At 32.8% G+C, this 19670-nt stretch overlaps 2 protein-coding genes and 1 long non-coding RNA gene across 5 annotated transcripts in view; 1 reads left to right on the top strand and 2 right to left on the bottom strand.

Moving 5' to 3' along the window:
* Nucleotides 1–19670, bottom strand: part of LOC139517135 (uncharacterized) — a 560758-nt gene that overhangs the window by 460110 nt on the left and 80978 nt on the right. The gene's annotated exons all lie outside the window — the stretch shown is intronic.
* On the top strand, nucleotides 1421–11602 carry LOC139517087 (eukaryotic translation initiation factor 2 subunit 1-like). The gene is made up of 8 exons (XM_071307759.1): nucleotides 1421–1500; nucleotides 2829–3075; nucleotides 5993–6072; nucleotides 7932–8080; nucleotides 9020–9126; nucleotides 9546–9643; nucleotides 10213–10356; nucleotides 11202–11602. The coding sequence occupies exons 2-8, from the start codon at nucleotides 2838–2840 to the stop codon at nucleotides 11370–11372; spliced, it is 987 nt and encodes a 328-aa protein (XP_071163860.1). The 5' UTR covers nucleotides 1421–1500; nucleotides 2829–2837; the 3' UTR covers nucleotides 11373–11602.
* Nucleotides 18408–19670, bottom strand: part of LOC139517030 (tRNA dimethylallyltransferase-like) — a 36753-nt gene continuing 35490 nt past the window's right edge. For both annotated transcript variants that reach the window (XM_071307615.1, XM_071307604.1), the window contains one exon: nucleotides 18408–18710. In XM_071307615.1, coding sequence (XP_071163716.1) covers nucleotides 18437–18710 — 274 coding nt within the window. In that variant the 3' untranslated portion in view covers nucleotides 18408–18436. The remainder of the gene's footprint in view (nucleotides 18711–19670) is intronic.

Raw genomic sequence — 19670 nt, 5'->3', positions numbered from 1 at the left:
AATTTAAAAAAAAAATATTTTTAAACTGCAAATTTTTTAAAATTTTAGTGCTTCATATATATGTCAGGCTTGGTATTTTGCAAGATACATGTATATGCGATTTGCTTAGAGTTAATTTTTGGTGCTGCTTTTTATCATTTATTGCATGCTGCATGCCTTGTTTTATTTGTTATTGCATATGTCTTTATGGTATCCGGTCGTTCCGGCCCCAAGTCCATCCGGCCCAAAGTCGATCCGGCCCAAGTCGATCCGGCCCACGTTGATCCGGCCCCAAGTCGATCCGGCCCCATAATAAATATGAAATAACTATATTGATTTTGGAGGAATTTGTGACACATTTTAACAGTTTAAATGGAATTTTCAAAAAGTGTCCGATGATAGATGACAAAAGGTAAGTGAAGTATTGGAGTACCAGTTAAAGAACTATTTTAAATCGATACGAAAATGAGTGTTATTGTTGAATTGCAGGTTATTTATTTTTTGTTAGTTCATATACACAGAATATCTAAATAAATATTTACAGTCCACTGAAACCTATAAAATTTAACTCATCATAATGACTTGATTAATCAAATCATTAGTCTATAATTGGTTTGTTTATTCAACAATAGTCTGGCGATTGTGAACTATAAGGTAATGCCACTTGTAATCACTTAATTAAATCAAATTTTTGTCTGAATTGTTTTAATATAATTATACCCAATACTCTTAAAAACTTGTAATAAAATCATAATCAACCTAGTTTGTTCATGTTGTTTTGTACTCATCTGAAAATATTTTTTTTTTACCGTATACCTTTTACATTATAATAAAAATCATAAACATTTATGAATTACATTAATATATATCTTTATTTTCATTCCTTATAAAAATATTTTTTATTGGGGCCGGATCGACTTGACATATGGGCCGGATCGACGTGGGACGGATCGACTTGGGCCGGATCGACGTGGGGCCGGATCGACCCGAAAGCTGTTTTTATATTCGGTGAAAAGCTCATTAGAGTGTATGTTTGTATTGTTTGTCAATATGCCGAATCCAAATAAAAAAAATATACTTACTTACTTTTTTTTGTCGATAGTTTGTAGAACAGAATAATAGTTCGACCATTTTATTGTTTTATAGATTCAAAGTACCGTATCTTTATTGTTTTATTTGACTTTTGGGGTGTTCGATGGTATGCAATTATTGTTAAATGGTGATGAAACTGACCTATGATGCACACTTCACCATGATATTTCTTAAATTTATCTAGTAAAAAGAATTTTGTTTTTTAAAAAGCTATATGACTATAAAATGTCCATACAACTTTTATATAGTGTATCATGTGCTAAACTAATAGTATTTACTCATGCTTTTATTTTATTCAAACGAAACAAGAACCCACAAATCATACAAAATCATAAACTATCTAAAATTCGTTTTTCACAACATTCTTATAAACACATCTTGCATCAGACGGAACACATGTCAAAATTTCCCCAAGACCATAATATCAATGTAATTCACATTTAAATGCTTATTTGAAGCTATTTCAAATAGTAACCCTCTGTTGGCATACATTAATGATGAAATGCTATTCTTTCAAAGCATTATAATATAACGTTTCGTCTGTCAATTTAGCGCAATCTGGTCAAGGTGTAAATATTTGAATTATTTGAGAGTATGAATTTAAATTAGTGCGATGTGCAGAATAAACCAATCACACCAACCCAGTTACACACATTTATTCAAATAAAAAATAGACATTCAGATCATTAGACATGTATAAAGTGATTGAAGGGAATGTGGTCTATAAATCAAGGAGAAATTAAACCAAGATAAAAACTACATGTAAAAGAGACAAAGAGGGAGGTCAATCATGAATTTGTTCTTCATCTACATCTACGACATAGCTTCGAAAAGGGTACTTCGACCCATCTCTCAAGTATAGTTTAACTTTTTTTAACTATCATACAAAGAAGGAGAGGAGACATCAAAAATTTGCTACAAACATGTGCGTCTCAAAGTGGTTAATAAATCCTTAATGTGACATGTGACAAACATCATTTAACCATATCATTTTGACAAACAAAACAATCAACACCTTTATTAATTAGTCCTTTGTTGGCAATAGCTATAAAATGCAATCAGCGGATTTTTGATTTCTGTCAAAATCTTAATGAGTTCAGGGTGAGTTCCGAGTATTAACTGTCTGATCAGGTAAAGTCCCAGAAAAAAAGTAAATTAACAAGATGGACGAAAATAAATCGTTATATATTTTTCTTTCGCCAAATTCTTTAGTGTTTATTCATTGCAATGTAGACTCTAAGATAAGTTTAAAAGAATATTTATAGACCACAATGGGGCAAACTCATCTTATTTAGGGGGGGGAGTAGAAAAAAAGAAAAATTTTAAACGAAAAATATGTTTATGTTACTTAGCGAAAAAAAAATGAAGTGGCGAAAAATATATTGTTTTGGTGAAAGAGATGGCGAAAAAAATAATTGACTCAGGGGAAACCCTGCATTTTTGGCATGCTTGGTCGATTTGGGAAAGTAAATGAAATAAAAGATTTATTAACTAGATTTTTTTATTGTTTTTAGAAAAAAGTAAAAGAAAAAGACAGTGTGACCTTAGTCCTATATGAACAGACAGAAAAAGACGGGCACACAATTCTCCTGCATTCTAGATTGTATGATTAGAATATTTGAAATCATATTTCATCAATTTTTAAAGCTTTTTTGAATTTAAGATTGAGGTAAAACATACTTTGATCTATAATTAAAATAAAAAATTTAAATCATGGTAAAAGATATATACAATGTAACTATTTTCCTTCATTACAGATATAAAAAATGGTTCTTACGTGTAGATTTTATGGTAATAAGTACCCAGAGGTAGAGGATGTTGTTATGGTCAATGTCAGATCTATAGCAGAGATGGGAGCATATGTTCATCTCCTGGAATATAACAATATTGAAGGCATGATATTGTTGAGTGAATTGTCTCGTCGACGTATCCGTTCTATCAACAAATTAATTAGAGTGGGGAGGAGTGAATGTGTAGTTGTAATTAGAGTAGACAAAGACAAAGGTTTGTAAGACAATACATGTATCGAACAAGAGTGTTCATTTTAAAAAATAAAGTGATGTGGTATAATTGCCAATGAGACAACTACATGTATCCATCAGAGTCCATATGACCTAGAAGGTAAGCAATTAAATGTCCCCATGGTGATATTACCTAGAAATCTGAAATTTACTGAATTTATTAAAAAAAAATCAGAAATCCTTTAAACAAAATATTTTTCGATCATATTTCACTAGTTTTTAGCTCACCTGGCCCGAAGGGCCAAGTGAGCTTTTCCCATCACTTTGCGTCCGGCGTCCGTCGTCCGTCGTCCGTCGTCGTCCGTCGTCGTCCGTCGTCGTCGTCCGTCGTCGTTAACTTTTACAAAAATCTTCTCCTCTGAAACTACTGGGCCAAATTAAACCAAACTTGGCCACAATCATCATTGGGGTATCTAGTTTAAAAAATGTGTGGCGTGACCCGGCCAACCAACCAAGATGGCCGCCATGGCTAAAAATAGAACATAGGGGTAAAATGCAGTTTTTGGCTTATAACTCAAAAACCAAAGCATTTAGAGCAAATCTGACATGGGGTAAAATTGTTTATCAGGTCAAGATCTATCTGCCCTGAAATTTTCAGATGAATCGGACAACCCGTTGTTGGGTTGCTGCCCCTGAATTGATAATTTTAAGGAAATTTTGCTGTTTTTGGTTATTATCTTGAATATTATTATAGATAGAGATAAACTGTAAACAGCAATAATGTTCAGCAAAGTAAGATTTACAAATAAGTCAACGTGACCGAAATGGTCAGTTGACCCCTTTAGGAGTTATTGCCCTTTTTAGTCCATTTTTAACCATTTTTCGTAAATCTTAGTTATCTTATACAAAAATCTTCTCCTCTGAAACTACTGGGACAAATTAATCCAAACTTGGCCACAATCATCATTGGGGTATCTAGTTTAAAAAATGTGTGGAGTGACCGACCAACCAACCAAGATGGCCGCCATGGCTAAAAATAGAACATAGGGGTAAAATGCAGTTTTTGGCTTATAATTCAAAAACCAAAGCATTTAGAGCAAATCTGACAGGAATTAAATTGTTCATCAGGTCAAGATCTATCTGCCCTGAAATTTTCAGATGAATTGAACAACCCGTTGTTGGGTTGCTGCCCCTGAATTGATAATTTTAAGGAAATTTTGCTGTTTTTGGTTATTATCTTGAATATTATTATAGATAGAGATAAACTGTAAACAGCAATAATGTTCAGCAAAGTAAGATCTACAAATAAGTCAACATGACCAAAATGGTCAGTTGACCACTTTAGGAGTTATTGCCCTTTATAGTCAATTTTTAACCATTTTTCGTAAATCTTAGTAATCTTTTAGAAAAATCTTTTTCTCTGAAACTACTGGGCCAAATTTAACCAAACGTGGCCATAATTATCATTGGGGTATGTAGTTTAAAAAATGTGTCCGGTGACCCGGCCAACCAACACAGATGGCCGCCATGGCTAAAAATAGAACATAGGGGTAAAATGCAGTTTTTGGCTTATAACTCAAAAACCAAAGCATTTAGAGCAAATCTGACAGGAAGTAAAATTGTTGATCAGGTCACGATCTATCTGCCCTGGAATTTTCAGATGAATCGGATAATTGGTTGTTAGGTTGCTGCCCCTGAATTGGTAATTTTGAGGAAATTTTGCTGTTTTTTTTGTTATCTTGAATATTATTATAGATAGAGATAAACTGTAAACAGCAATAATGTACAGCAAAGTAAGAACTAAAAATAAGTCACTATGACCAAAATAGTCAACTGACCCCCTAAGGAGTAATTGCCCTTCATAGTCAATTTTTAACAATTTTCTTAAAATTTGAAGATTTTCAATAACATTTTCCACAGAAAGTACTGTTATAGATAGAGATAATTGTAAGCAGCAAGAATGTTAAGTAAAGTAAGATCTACAAACACATCACCATCACCAAAACACAATTTTGTCATGAATCCATCTGTGTCCATTGTTTAATATTCACATAGACCAAGGTGAGCGACACAGGCTCTTTAGAGCCTCTAGTTTTCCATACCACTATGTTACTAAACTACAAGTTGTGACTCCAACAAATGATACAAAGAACACATTACTCTGAGAGTCTTTTTTTATCATGGAATGTTCAACATCTTGTGTAATGTGCTTCCATTTGCTGAACTGCTTCATCTGTGTTATAAAAGCTGCTTTTAGGCATGATCTAAGTCTCTGTCAAAGCAAAACTAAAGATTATAAGATTGGTGTCAAGGTGTTAAAACAGGGTTGATTAATTAGATGGTGAAGCTAATTATTCTATTGGATTGCATATTCATTGATTGTATACATATAACATGTATAATGGAATGAGTTGATACAAATTGCAACCAATATAAAAATCTTGTTTCTGATTCAATTGAACTTTTACAGTGAGCATGCAATTTCGAAATCAGTCTTGTCAGTGTTTTTGGTCTAGTATACCACATAAACATACTAAGGGCTATTCCAGAAAAAAATGTATGGGGGGGTTGGAAGGCAGTTTTTGTCAGCACCCGCCACCAAGACAATTGTAATTGAGAATTATAGTGTGAAAAGTTGCTCTGATACCCATCACCCATGTATTATTAAAATAATGTGCCTTCCAACCCCCCCATACATTTTTTTCTGGAATAAGTTACATCATAAATATGTATGTAGTATTTGTTTTTAGATGTTTAATATCCATCCACCACTTAATCAATCATATTTCAATTTGTTTTAAAGGCCCCTTTAATGAGATAACAGTAACTTAATTCTAATACTTTTGTATTATTTAAAAAAAATAAAAACCTGAAAAACTGTGAAAATTAAATTTTAACCAACCTTTCTCTTATTTATGCGAAACACATATTATGTAAATTTACAACATTTTATTCTTCAGGATATATTGATTTATCGAAGAGAAGAGTTTCACCTGAGGAAGTATGTAAATGTGAAGAGAAATTTGCAAAAGCTAAAGCAGTAAGTGAAAAAATGTTTCAGGGATCTCCATGGTCTGTTTAATGATGGCGCCCCACCATCATTCAAATATCTTGCGCCATTGTCAAATGACCCGCGCCATCGTTAAATTGCCTTCCACCATCTTTCAAAACTGTAATTGTTTTTTAAAGCCCGACGCCATTTTTTTTTAGCAATTATAATCAAATGCATGTAATTGCATAACCCTTAGACTTTTCATATTATAATCCAAGTACAGTTCTAAAGCCTGAGGGTATCTGGATTAAGATTGCTAATCACTTGTACCTGAGCTTGTACAGGTAAACCAACAAACAAGACAGGAGAATACTATCTGTAGATAGACGATTCATTTATCGAATTATTTAACTAAGTTTAGGCAAATGCTTATGATTATTTAGATTAAATAAATTAATTAAAATAATCCAGTTACAAAGAAAACAGTTTAACAAGTCGAACACATGCTTTTATTTTAACTTACGCAATCAGCATCCCCCTTTTTTAAGAAGTACAAAATAAGACGTAAAATATTAATATTATTTCATAGCAAGTAACTCCAGTATTGCTGTAACGATAATATAGAATTGCTTTAAAAGTTAAAAACTAAAAACTAAAATAATTACTGTGAAGAAATACCTTATCATAATTCCGAATTCATTTCTTAGTTTGCAATCAAATTGATACATCTGCGTTTCCGGTTTATATTCAGTCTCGAAAAAGATGCATGTTGCATAGCATCATTTGCTAGATAAAGTCATTTAAAACCTTTTCATTTGTCAACGTTTGCTTTACAAATCTTTTCAACCTTTAACTTTACCCGTATGAATCGTTTTGTTGTTGATGCAAATCAGCCATATCAGTAATGGGTTCATGACTTCTGAATTTGACAGTGTCCGTGAAAAATAAGCTCCACATGATTTTTAACCCTCATAACAATTACCAAAAATAGCAAGAAAACTACATGGGGACCTTCATGACAACTTTTGGTCATTCTCGACTAAGGGGGAACCATGAAGGCTTGGCATTTGAATGGTTATGAACAGCAACTAATGAAAATATTGATACTTCAGTATTCTATAATGAAAATTCAAATAAATATGATTTAAATAAGCAATGAATAAGCATGTTCACCCTTCCTTACATGGAGGGATAGATACTTTCGATCACACTACACTGTACGGCGTAGACACGGTTTGTGATGGTGAAAGATCCTCCTTCATCGTTCAATTTTCATCCATGGAGATCCCTGTCAGTTTGGTGTATCATTTTACCAAAAAAATTCATCTTTCTAGAAAACATTTACAACATATATGCATTAGATAGTGAAAATGGGGGGGGGGGGGGCAGGGATATGAGCACATTTAACCTCACCACATCTTATGCCTGTACCATGTTTTCTGTGTAACTGTGTAATATTTTTGGTCATTGCTCATTTTATATCTATTACCTAGTTCTTTTAAGTTTGTAATTTTCAATATAATATCCTTTCAACCGTCCTAAAATCTTGTCACAAAATTTGATTTAATATTGAAAGAAGTACAACTCTGTACAAGATACATTGAAAACAAGATTTTAGTTTTGTATAATAAGCATTAGTGTGAAAATAAATGAAAATCTTCAAATTAAAGAGCTAATTTTAGTGAAAAAGTAAGGTTAAGTAAGCCCTTAGCACACCTCATCATTTATACATGTGATATATAATGTCATTATGTACTATAATAACTGTATGCATTATTTCTTAACAATAATCTATTTAGTTGCCATATGATGAGAATATTTGTTTTGTGGAAAAATAAGTCTACAATTGATTTTTACCCCCTTTGATACCTGTTTATAGTCTATAATCGTTTTTAAAATTTTCCCAGGTAAACAGTATTTTAAGACATGTAGGAGAATTAATGAAATATTCCACCAGTGAACAGCTTGAGGATTTATATAAAAAGACAGCTTGGTATTTTGATGAAAAATACAAAAAGCCTGGTGCAGCATACGAAGCATTTAAACATGCTGTCACGTAAGTTAGATCAAAACAGAGACAGTATTGTCTTGTTTGCATTATTATTTGTCCTATAATTGTGTTCATATATATTTTGAGTATATTTTACTTATGTCTACATTTCATTTGTATAATGCTTACAATTAAAGTTGGTATACTATTTTGATAAAATTGAGAATGGAAATGGGGAATGTGCCAAAGAGATAACAACCCGACCATAGAAAAAACAACAGCAGAAGGTCACCAACAGGTCTTCAATGTAGCGAGAAATTCCCGCACCCGGAGGCGTCCTTCAACTGGCCCCTAAACATATATATACTAGTTCAGTGATAATGAACGCCATACTCATTTCCAAATTGTACACAAGAAACTAAAATTAAAATAATACAAGACTAACAAAGGCCAGAGGCTCCTGACTTGGGACAGGCGCAAAAATGCGGCGGGGTTAAACATGTTTGTGAGATCTCAACCCTCCCCCTATACCTCTAGCCAATGTAGAAAAGTAAACGCATAACAATACGCACATTAAAATTCAGTTCAAGAGAAGTCCGAGTCTGATGTCAGAAGATGTAACCAAAGAAAATAAACAAAATGACAATAATACATAAATAACAACAGACTACTAGCAGTTAACTATTTGTCTGTCTGTTCGTCGAATAAAAATTACAAATCAGAGCTTCCTGAAATTTGGGATCAAGCTTGATGTGAACATGTTTGAACATTTGATGCATTCTCACATTCATTCCTGAGTTTTGACACATAATGACCATGAAAATACAATTTTTGTAAAAATTTATCTGGATCCACAAATCAGATCACAAATAAACTTTATAGCAACATTTACATAAATATGCTATTTCATTTCTTGTATTCAAAAATTTACAGTCAGGGTATAATTAGTGAGCAATAGCTCAAATTTTAACCTGTTTTGTTGATTTCTACCTTTTCTTTTAACAGAAATCCAGAAATATTAGATGAATGTGATATTGATGATGAAACAAAAGAAGTTTTAATAGACAACATCAAAAGAAGATTAACTCCACAGGCTGTTAAAATCAGAGCAGGTAAAACAAATGACTGTGTGCTTCTCAGTTGTGTACCTTCACTATTGTCAATCCAAAATATTTAATTGATTGTAGGTTGCTTAATGTCTGAGAGCTTTATTTAGGATGAACTTCAAGTTGGTTAAATATATTTAGTAATAAGGTAAAATTCTCATGTATGAGCATATACTCCATATGTCTTGGTCAATATTGAATGTTTTACTATTTACTAAAAATAAGGAGATGTGGTATGATTGCAAATGAGACAACTATTCTACAAATTTCAAAATGAAGTGGATGTAAGCATTTAAAGGCAACAGTACAGCCTTCAACAAAGAGAAAAATTAAATTGCACTCTTGAAATAGAAGAAATTATATTTCAGTTTGATATTAATGGAAGTAACAGCATTCTAAATGAGTAAATAAACTTTAATTTTCAGATATTGAAGTAGCATGTACTAATTATGAAGGTGTTGATGCAGTAAAGAGAGCTCTGAAGAAAGGTCTAGCATTATCTACAGAAAGTATGCCAATTAAGGTAGGTAGCAATATATTAATTCATTGTGTTTTATGTCCTATCTAGGGGCATTAAATTTTGGTCTGTGTAATCGTCCGTCAATCCCACTTCAAGTTAAAGTTTTTGGTGAAGGTAGTTTTTGATGAAGGTAGTTTTTGATGAAGTTGAAGTCCAATGAACTTGAAACTTAGTACACATGTTCTCTATGATATGATCTTTCTAATTTTAATATCAAATTAGAGTGTTTAACCCCAAATTAGGGTTTAGTGAACATAGAAAATGATTGTTTACATCTATGTTAGAAGAAAAAAGGGGTATTTCTCTGTTAAATAGACCTGGCCTCACGGTCATACAACTTCGAGCATGATTTTTGTACTCAGACTCTAAAAATCAACCAATAAAATTGCTAGATTTCATGTTTCGAGCATGATTTTTGTGCTCCGAGCACTGAGCAAAGTTTTATGCCTTCAAGGCCTATTGTCTGTTTCAGATGAATCTGACAGCTACTTCATTGTATGTTATGATTAAATTAGATAATGAGAAAGAGCATATTGTATAACCTTGTTAAATAAATCTGTTTTCTGTTTCAGATAAATTTGATAGCCCCACCATTGTATGTTATGACCACATCTACCTTGGAGAGAACTGAGGGCATGGCCTTGTTAAATAAAGCTATAGCTGTAATTAAAGAAGACATAGAAGAAGCAGGAGGAATCTTCAACATTCAGCAACAGGTAGGGTACAAATATTGTCATGTCACTACAATTTTAGTAGCCCTGCTGACAAATATCAGCTTGTCACTTTGAGTTTTGTGTTGAACAATTTGGAAGTCATTAAAAGTATGAAACTGATAAATCAAATTTCCTGTACACATATAAAGTCTTAGTAGAATGTACAAAATATTTTTAGCTGGATGTTATAAGTTGATTTAAATTTGTTCATCACTGACTTCACTCGATTTCATTTCGTATACTCAATTATAGGGGATATTGTGTGATATTTAGCCAGACACATAAGGTCAATGCACAAAAATTAAAGTAATCATGTTTACAAAAGACAATTTTACAGTTACAAGATAGATCATAAGTGATTTATTTCTCTTTAACGGCAAATTTTATTCCACTATAATGTAAAAGATCCATGAAGTTGTGTCTGTTTAAATGTTCCATCTATAAACCAAAACATCTGGACATAATAAAGATCTTCAATGGACCATTTCAGAAATATTGATGCACTATGGGTACATCACTGATTTCAACAATCTGATTGGTGCACCCATCATATTTGTTTATAACATTTTGACTGCTTTAGACATCATTTATGGAGAACTAAGATAACACAACATAATGTATGGAAATGATAGGTGAATTTCTGGTTTGGTCCATTACAACTTTCTAAATAGTTTCTTGTATACATTGTATGTTTCCTTCAATTAAAAAAAATATTTGAGTTTTAGAGGAGAATGTATTCAAATAGTCTAAAAATATTTAATGCTGCTGAACAGTTCAGCTTTGTTTTCTATTCTTTGGTAATATATTGTGCTTTAAATTTATATCAATGTGTTTCTTTTTATTTGCAGCCTCGTTTTGTATCAGATACTGATGAAGTTGAGTTAGCAAAACAAATGCAACGATTGGAGGAGGAGAATCGTGAGATCAGCGGAGACGAAGATTCCGAGGGAGAACAGAATGGCACAGATGGTGAGGAGGAGGAGGAGGATAAAGATAAAGCTGCAGAAGTGGTGGAATAAATTAAAAAAAAAAACTTTTTCTCAAATAATTTGTACAACACTTGTATAATGATTGATTGAATACAGTGGAGACACCTTCTGTTAAAAGATTTTTTTCGGTAGTGAAAAGCTGGGTTCAATCTTTGAAATGGACTGAGACTAGTTACAATGAGAGTAGTGTTTAAAAGGTGAAACTGTACTTTTCTTGTACATTTATAATATATTTATTTCATTAAATGTATGTAATTTGATTTTGTGAAATATATTTTAATAACTTGATGCCACAAAAGATCTTGCAATACTTTGTAAATGCATGTACTATAAAGTTTATATAGTAAAACATTAATCAGTATAATCTCTCCTGTTGCAATTATATTGACTGTTTATAAAAATCAGAAACAACATTTGATAGAAATGTTCTAGTTCTCTACATTTTTTGTTAAGCTTGCGACATTGTAGAAAGCTTGGCATAGGGATAGTGATCTGGCAGCAGCCTTAACTAACTACTTTAAAGCTTTATATTTTAAGAAGAAGGAAGACCTGAATGCTTCATGTTTTGATGTATATAGATAACTTATGTTATGAAGTTTCCGTCTGTCATATGTCCATTGTCCTTGACCTCATTTTCATGGTTCAGTGACTACTCCCACAAAAGTTAAGATTTTTTGTAATGTTAATTTTTAACCGGATTTTTGTGACAAAAATGTCGGTTATTGATTTGGGGATGTACGGCGGGCGGCAATCAAATGTTGTCCGTGCATTAACTCATGAACCGTTCAACCAAAGCTTTTAAAATTTTAATATGTTATTACTGACAACTATACGAAGGTCAAGTTCAATAATGGCGATTTTGACTTTTACCGTTCAGGAGTTGTGGTTCTTGAAAGATTGAAAAATGGAGTTTCCAGTCGTGTCCGTGCATTTATGCATGAACTGTTCTACCAAAGCTTCCGAAATTTTAATATGCTGTTACTGATGACAAAATGGAGGTCAAGTTTAATAATGACAATATTGACTTTTACCGTTCAGGAGTTATGGTTCTTGAAAGATTGAAAAATGGTGTTTCCCGTCGTGTCCGTGCATTTTCTCATGAACCATTCAACCAAAGCTTTTGAAATTTTAATATGTTGTTACTGATGACAAAATAGAGGTCAAGTTCAATAATGACGATTTTGACTTTTACCGTTCAGGAGTTATGGTTCTTGAAAGATCGTAAAATGGCGTTTCCATTCACGTTGTTGCATTTACTCATGAACCATTCAATCTAAGCTTTTCAAATTTTAATATGTTAATACGGATGACAAAATGGAGGTCAAATTTGATATTGACGATTTTCACTTTCACCATTCATCAGTAATGGTTCTTGTGATATTGCCAGGACACAAATAAATGTTAATAAATCCGGTTTGCTGTCGTTGTGACAGCCTCTTGTTCTCTTATGAGTTATGGGATAATTTTTTTTAGTATGTGTAGGTCCTCATGACTATCAGCAAGTTTTCATCTGACCTCAACCTCATTTTCATGGGTCAGTGAACAAGGTTGAGTTTTTGTGGTCAAGTTCATATATCAGATACGAAAAGCAATGGGTCTCTTATATTTGGTGTTTATTTCCAACTGGACAGTGTCATCTGACATTGACCCCGTTTTCATTATTCATTCAATAAAGTTGAGTTTTTGTGTTTTTTTCCAATACTGTATGCAATAGGTGAATTATATTTGGTGTATGGAAATATTTACCATGTACATGTCAATCTGGCAGGTTTTATTAACCGGATTTTTGTGACAAAAATGTCGGTTATTGATTTGGGGATGTACGGCGGGCGGGCGGGCGGTCGGTCAAGCGGGCGGGAATCAAATGTTGTCCGTGCATTAACTCATGAACCGTTCAACCGAAGCTTTTAAAATTTTAATATTTTGTTACTGACAACTAAATGAAGGTCAAGTTCAATAATGGCGATTTTGACTTTTACCGTTCAGGAGTTATGGTTCTTGAAAGATTGAAAAATGGAGTTTCCAGTCGTGTCCGTGCATTAACTCATGAACGGTTCAACCAAAGCTTTTAAAATTTTAATATGTTGTTACTGACAACTAAATGAAGGTCAAGTTCAATAATGGCGAGTTTGACTTTTACCGTTCAGGAGTTATGGTTCTTGAAAGATTGAAAAATGGAGTTTCCAGTCGTGTCCGTGCATTAACTCAGGAACCGTTCAACCAAAGCTTTTAAAATTTTAATATGTTGTTACTGACAACTAAATGAAGGTCAAGTTCAATAATGGCGATTTTGATTTTTACCGTTCAGGAGTTATGGTTCTTGAAAGATTGAAAAATGGTGTTTCGAGTCGTGTCCGTGCATTTTCTCATGAACCATTCAACCAAAGCTTTTGAAATTTTTATATGTTGTTACTGATGACAAAATAGAGGTCAAGTTCAATAATGACGATTTTGACTTTTACCGTTCAGGAGTTATGGTTCTTGAAAGATCGTAAAATGGCGTTTCCATTCACGTTGTTGCATTTACTCATGAACCATTCAATCTAAGCTTTTCAAATTTTAATATGTTGATACTGATGACAAAATGGAGGTCAAATTTGATATTGACGATTTTAACTTTCACATTCATCAGTAATGGTTCTTGTGATATTGCCAGGACACAAATAAATGTTAATAAATCCGGTTTGCTGTCGTTGTGACAGCCTCTTGTTAGCCCTTGACCTCATTTTCATGGTTTATTGCTCAGTGTTCAGTTTTTGTGTTTTGGTCTGTTTTTCTTGCACTATATGCAAAAGGTCAAATATATTTGGTGTATGGAATGATTTTAAGGTGTATATGTCTGTCTGGCAGGTATCATCTGACCTTGACCTCATTTTCATGATTCATTGGTCCATGTTAAATTTCCATGGTGAAGTATGTTTCTCAGATACTATAAGCAATAGGTCAACAGTATTTGGTGTATGGAATGATAGTAAGGTTTACATGTCTGTCTGGCATTGATTAGTTTTCATGGTTCATTGGTCAATGTTAAATTTTCTAAATTAAGTTTGTTTCCTAGGACCTATTATCAATAGGTCAACTATATATATAAAATGATTATAAGGTGTACATGCATTTCCTGTTTGGTTTATCTAAGCTTCGCCTCATTTTCTTGGATAAGTGTATGCAATACTTGTAGAAAAGCTTTATATTTAGGACTATCAACATAAAATCAAAAATCAGGAAACCAGGCAAGACATATGAGTGAGTGCACTCAAGTGAAGATTTTGCAAATAATTGTGAAAACTACTGTTGGAGTCATTTATTTCCGTGGGTACCAATTTTAGTGGATTCAGAAAACTTCCATGTTCTTGGTTTTGCCAAAGTCTGCATACACACCTATAAAAAATTTGTTATTCGATGAACATTTAATGTTGTGGTTCACCTGTACCCACGAAATCCACTAAGATTGGTATCCAACTAATGATAATGAATCCACAGTAGATGCTATTTGAAAATTGTATACTGCAAAAATGATCAGCATAACTAGATCTATCTACCCGTACTATTTCAGAAAAAAAAAGTGTTTTGGAGTTGTGGCCCTGCTTACATATGGGGCAATATGCACAATTGTTTCTCCATAGGCGGTAATCGTAACAATTTCTTCTGTAGCTCAGTCCGTATCATAAACTTTGATATGTAAGATGGCTCATTTCGAAGCTGGGACATTTTCACATATGTGGTTAAATTTTGGGGGTACAAAGTGCAATTACAACTGCAAAAAAAAATTTGAGATCGTATAATGGTATGATGTCGTTGTCGTCTTCGTTGTCCAAAGACACATTCGTTTCCGGATAATAACTTTAGTTTACGTGAATGGCTCTCCTTGAAATTTAATAAGAACAGGAAGGTTGGGATTGATATTGGGGATGATGGTCCTAACCAATTAGGAATTAGAGGCCCAAAACAAGAATTTTTCTACTTTCAGGATAATTACTTGTGTATAAGTATTTCAAATGCTCTAAAATTGTTCCACAATGTTTAATGCCACGAGTAGAAGGTTTGTATTCATTTTGGGGGTTATGGTGCCAACAGTTTAGGAATAAAGGGCCAAAAAGGGATACAAAAAACGCATTTTTGTAGTTTCTGAACAATAACCATTCATGCAGGAATTAGGGGACAAAAACGATCATATATCTAGTTTCCAGATAAAAACTTGTGTTTAAGTGTATGGATCTCTCTGAAATTGTACTACAAGGTTCCATACTACAAAGGAAAGGCAGGGATTGAGTGTGGGGGTAATTGCTCCAAGGGGAGATTCAAAAAGTTTTGGGGGTTCCAATTTTTTAATTTTTTTTTTTATAAAGTTTCAAGAAGAAATCTTTAACTGCACAGTATTGCCCATTAGATTTGTAAGATCTAGATATTTGTTTTGTGTCAGAAACCTATTTTATGTAAAAAATTTGATAACAATCCAAATTCAGACAGTATCAAGCTTGAATATTGTGTCCAAAGGAGTAGGTTCGATAAGATCCTAAAATGGCCTTCTATTTTACCTCAAATTTCAAATTAGGATTTATTGACCAATATCACAATGAATCATAGCTAATACATTGACTAGATAGAAAATAAGCTTATTTGTTGAAAAATTACGTTCCTGTGTTCTACTGTTGACGTCACAGACAGTATTCATTTTGATTTCCCACGAAAAATCAATGAAAAATGGTAAATTTTGCATTGATTATTGGACAGGAAACATAGAGCGCATACGTCGACAAAAAAGATTTTTGAACACAATGTTTGTAATGACATTTCATATGTTTAACTTGAATATTTAGTTTGTCGACGCCTGCGCTCTATGTTTCCTGGTCCTAAATTTGGTTTAAATCTGGCCAATTTTGTCAAATTTCGTCAAAATCTCTTATTTTGACCTATTTTGGATGTAGAAATCAACGCTTTACAATAAAACTTTGACGCAAATAGTTAAGTTTCTAACATGTCTTTAAGACAATTTCAAACATATTTTATCTTGTACAATTCAATTTTATAATCGGGGCCTAATATGGCCCTTACCGAACTTACTCCTTTGGCTCAACTGTTCAGGGTTCAACCTGCGGTCGTATCAGGCTGCGCTCAGCGAAGCATTTTATTTCATAAATAAGCATACCCCTAAAATCCTTTCATGATGCAGCTCTTCATGGTAAAAATTCCCATTTTTCACACAAGTTCTTTAAAAATTTAAAACTTTGAATACATTTAATAACTCCATTGTTTTTACACATTTATATTATGGTCCTCTACTTTCCAAATCAACACAAACAGTTAAGCTCAGTCACTTGTAAAAAATAGAAACATGTCCAATATCACTACACAGAGATTATTTGTTTACTTACAACTTTTGAGTTCCTCAATTGGAGGTGCATTAGGGATATTGACCTATATAACATTATAAAGGGACATAACTCAAGAACAGTAAATGTGACTACCTAAATTCATACCTATTCTATGTTTTATGGTAATAAGTCTTGTGTATAAGTCGCATAACATTTGGTTGAGGCAAACTGAAAAGTTAGAAAATGGAAAAGAAACATTCAGCATTTTTTCCGTCTTTAAAGAGGCATAACTCTAGAAAGGTTAAAGTGACGCCACCCAAATTCACATTTGATCTGTGTTTTGTGGTTATAAGCACTGTGGATAAGTTTTATTCCATTGGTTGAGGCAAACTAAAGTAAGAGAAAGATGTACCGATAAAGGTAGAGAGGGACAAGAGCACGACGTAATGCCCCCTCCATAATGGTTAAAAGCTTGTTTTAAAGAAAACTGAAGACCAAAATTGGGAATCACAGTTATTTTGTACAATGCTTGAAAATACTTTAAATTTACCAAAGCACTGATATCTTTAAGAAAAACTAAAATCAAAACAGTACTTTTCCCACTAATATCTTGAAGATACTTTAAAATTTAATCAGTTTGCTTTCTTCCTCAAATAGCTTGAAGATACTTTAAAATGTATTAAAAAAAACTGATATTTATTTTTCTCCAGATAAACTAAAGTCAAATGATTTTAAATCAGCATACTTATAAATGACAACCTTCCAGTATTTTACTTCAATTCGTGCTTTAAATTTCAAAGATGCCAAATATGAGGTAAAAAAAGGCTGGCCTTGCAATATTCTAGTTTTTCTAATGAATTGGATTTTATTGCACCTACAACAGAAAGTCAATTAATTCCTATCCTGAAACATTCTTTGGGGCATTTTATAGCTGACTTTCCAGTATGGGCTCTGCTCATTGTTGAAGGACATACGTTAACCTATAGCTGTTAATTTCTATGTCATTTGATCCCTATAATATAGAGAGTTGTCTCGTGGCAATCATACCACATCTTCTTTTTTATTCAAGAACAAGCACACTATAAATGTTGACTTTAGAAACCTATAATCCAGCTGGGTCTTTGTTAACTTTGGCAGTATATATCTGTGATGATGTAAGATAATAAAATAAACAAAACCATGGACAAAACAGAGACTGATTTACCAGTAACCTATACAGAAAATAAAACATTCAACCAAATATTTAAGAAATAATTCTATCCTGCCATGCTCTATGCTCATTTTAACATGGGTAGGCATTATATTTGTTAATATCTTAATACTGAGCGTTAGCGAGGTATTAAATGTTTACAAATATAATGCCTACCCATGTTAAAATGAGCATAGAGCATGGCAGGATAGAATTATTTCGATTCTAATAGGAATATTTGAACTTTTTCACTTCGGAGCGGACCTATAATAGACGCTCGGAATGTCACCATTTTGATTTCATGAACCAAAAACGTTATAGAAAATCAGCAGTTTATCAATAAAAAAAAGGACAGAAACATTTAAACTTACTTTTAGAATGTTTTTATTTAATTTCCTAGTGAGCAACACCAACAAAAATGTCCATTTTGATCTCTGGCGTTGTTCAAAATTCATCTGACGTTGCAATTTCAATTGTGACGTCAATCACGTGCAGCCCATGTTCTATTTGAATTAGAACATGGCTTTGTACCCAAAGCTTTAAAAGAAGAACGTCATATTAGAATTAAAATTTATATTTAAGATAAATTGACATCAACTTTCTTTATTAGTAGACATAACAGACATTTCATCTTTATCAGTCATTTTACATTCAGATTCATTGTTCTCGTCACATACAACATTATGTTTATCTGATATATTACTGGTATCCTGTTTTACAATATTCTCATGTGTGTTGCTTGAAGATGCTTTGTTCGCATAACAGTCTAATATTGCACTAGTCACAGTTAATTTTTTTTGTAGTACTGTATCATTTTCAAGTTTCTCTTTCTTTTCTAGTTGTCTTTTATACTCCTCAAGTTCCTTTCTGTAAACCAAAAGAAATATTTCAGTTAGGCCACACCAATTTAATTCCTTGTTCCACGGACCCGCCCGCACCTTTTTTTTTTCAAAACAGAATTTTTTTATTTTTTTTATATTCCCGCTTCCCGCATCCGGAAATGTAATCATGTCCATTTCCCGCACCGTTTTTTTGCAAATATTATAAAAAGATATCACCATTTGTTTTTAAAATCACAGTCTAACCTCAATATAACATTTTAAAACCTATAAGCACCCCACCACAATGTGTAAATATCTGTGAGAATATATTTGTTTAAGCACGTGAGAGTGCTCCAATATAAAATATAACAGCGGAAATACCTGTACAGTACAATACATTGGTTTCTTTCCCCTTACTTATATTCCCTATCAAAAATGTTCGTTGTAAAAATAAAGTTCAAAGAACTTCTGAAGGAATTGCATCAACTGCAATGATATGGTATGCTGGCGAAACGAAACTATCTATAGCCACTGCATGTTTATGCACATGTCCTGATTTATTCAGGGGCCTGTCGTTTAGCAGTTATCCTTTTTTGATGTGGTTCATTGGTATTTTCCAGTTTGTATATATAAATTAGATTGTTGGTTTTCCTGTTTGAATTGTGTACACTAATAATTTTGGGGTCCCTTATAGCTTGCTGTTTGGTCTGGATCAAGCCCTGTGTAAAAGGCCATACTTTGACCTATTTGTTATTATCAGGTTGCTCCCTCAGACAAGGGGTCATTTTACTGTTGTAGAAAAGAAAAAAGAAAAACCAAGGATGTGTATAGTGTTACTATACCAAACCTTTGAAAACTTAGAATTGTTTACTCAAAAAGAGGAGAAATACATTATATTTTAAACAACTTTTCCAAAAGAGGGGTCCACTTAATTTGAATAATAAACATGATAAACTGTTAAAAGTAAATGTGTTAACAATAACATGGTTAAATTCCAGGAATATTA

Source organism: Mytilus edulis, chromosome 1 (genome assembly GCF_963676685.1).
Source record: "Mytilus edulis chromosome 1, xbMytEdul2.2, whole genome shotgun sequence".
Lineage (NCBI taxonomy): Eukaryota > Metazoa > Mollusca > Bivalvia > Mytilida > Mytilidae > Mytilus > Mytilus edulis.
Note: the sequence above shows the minus strand (reverse complement) of the source record. Positions and strands in the feature narration are given on the sequence as shown.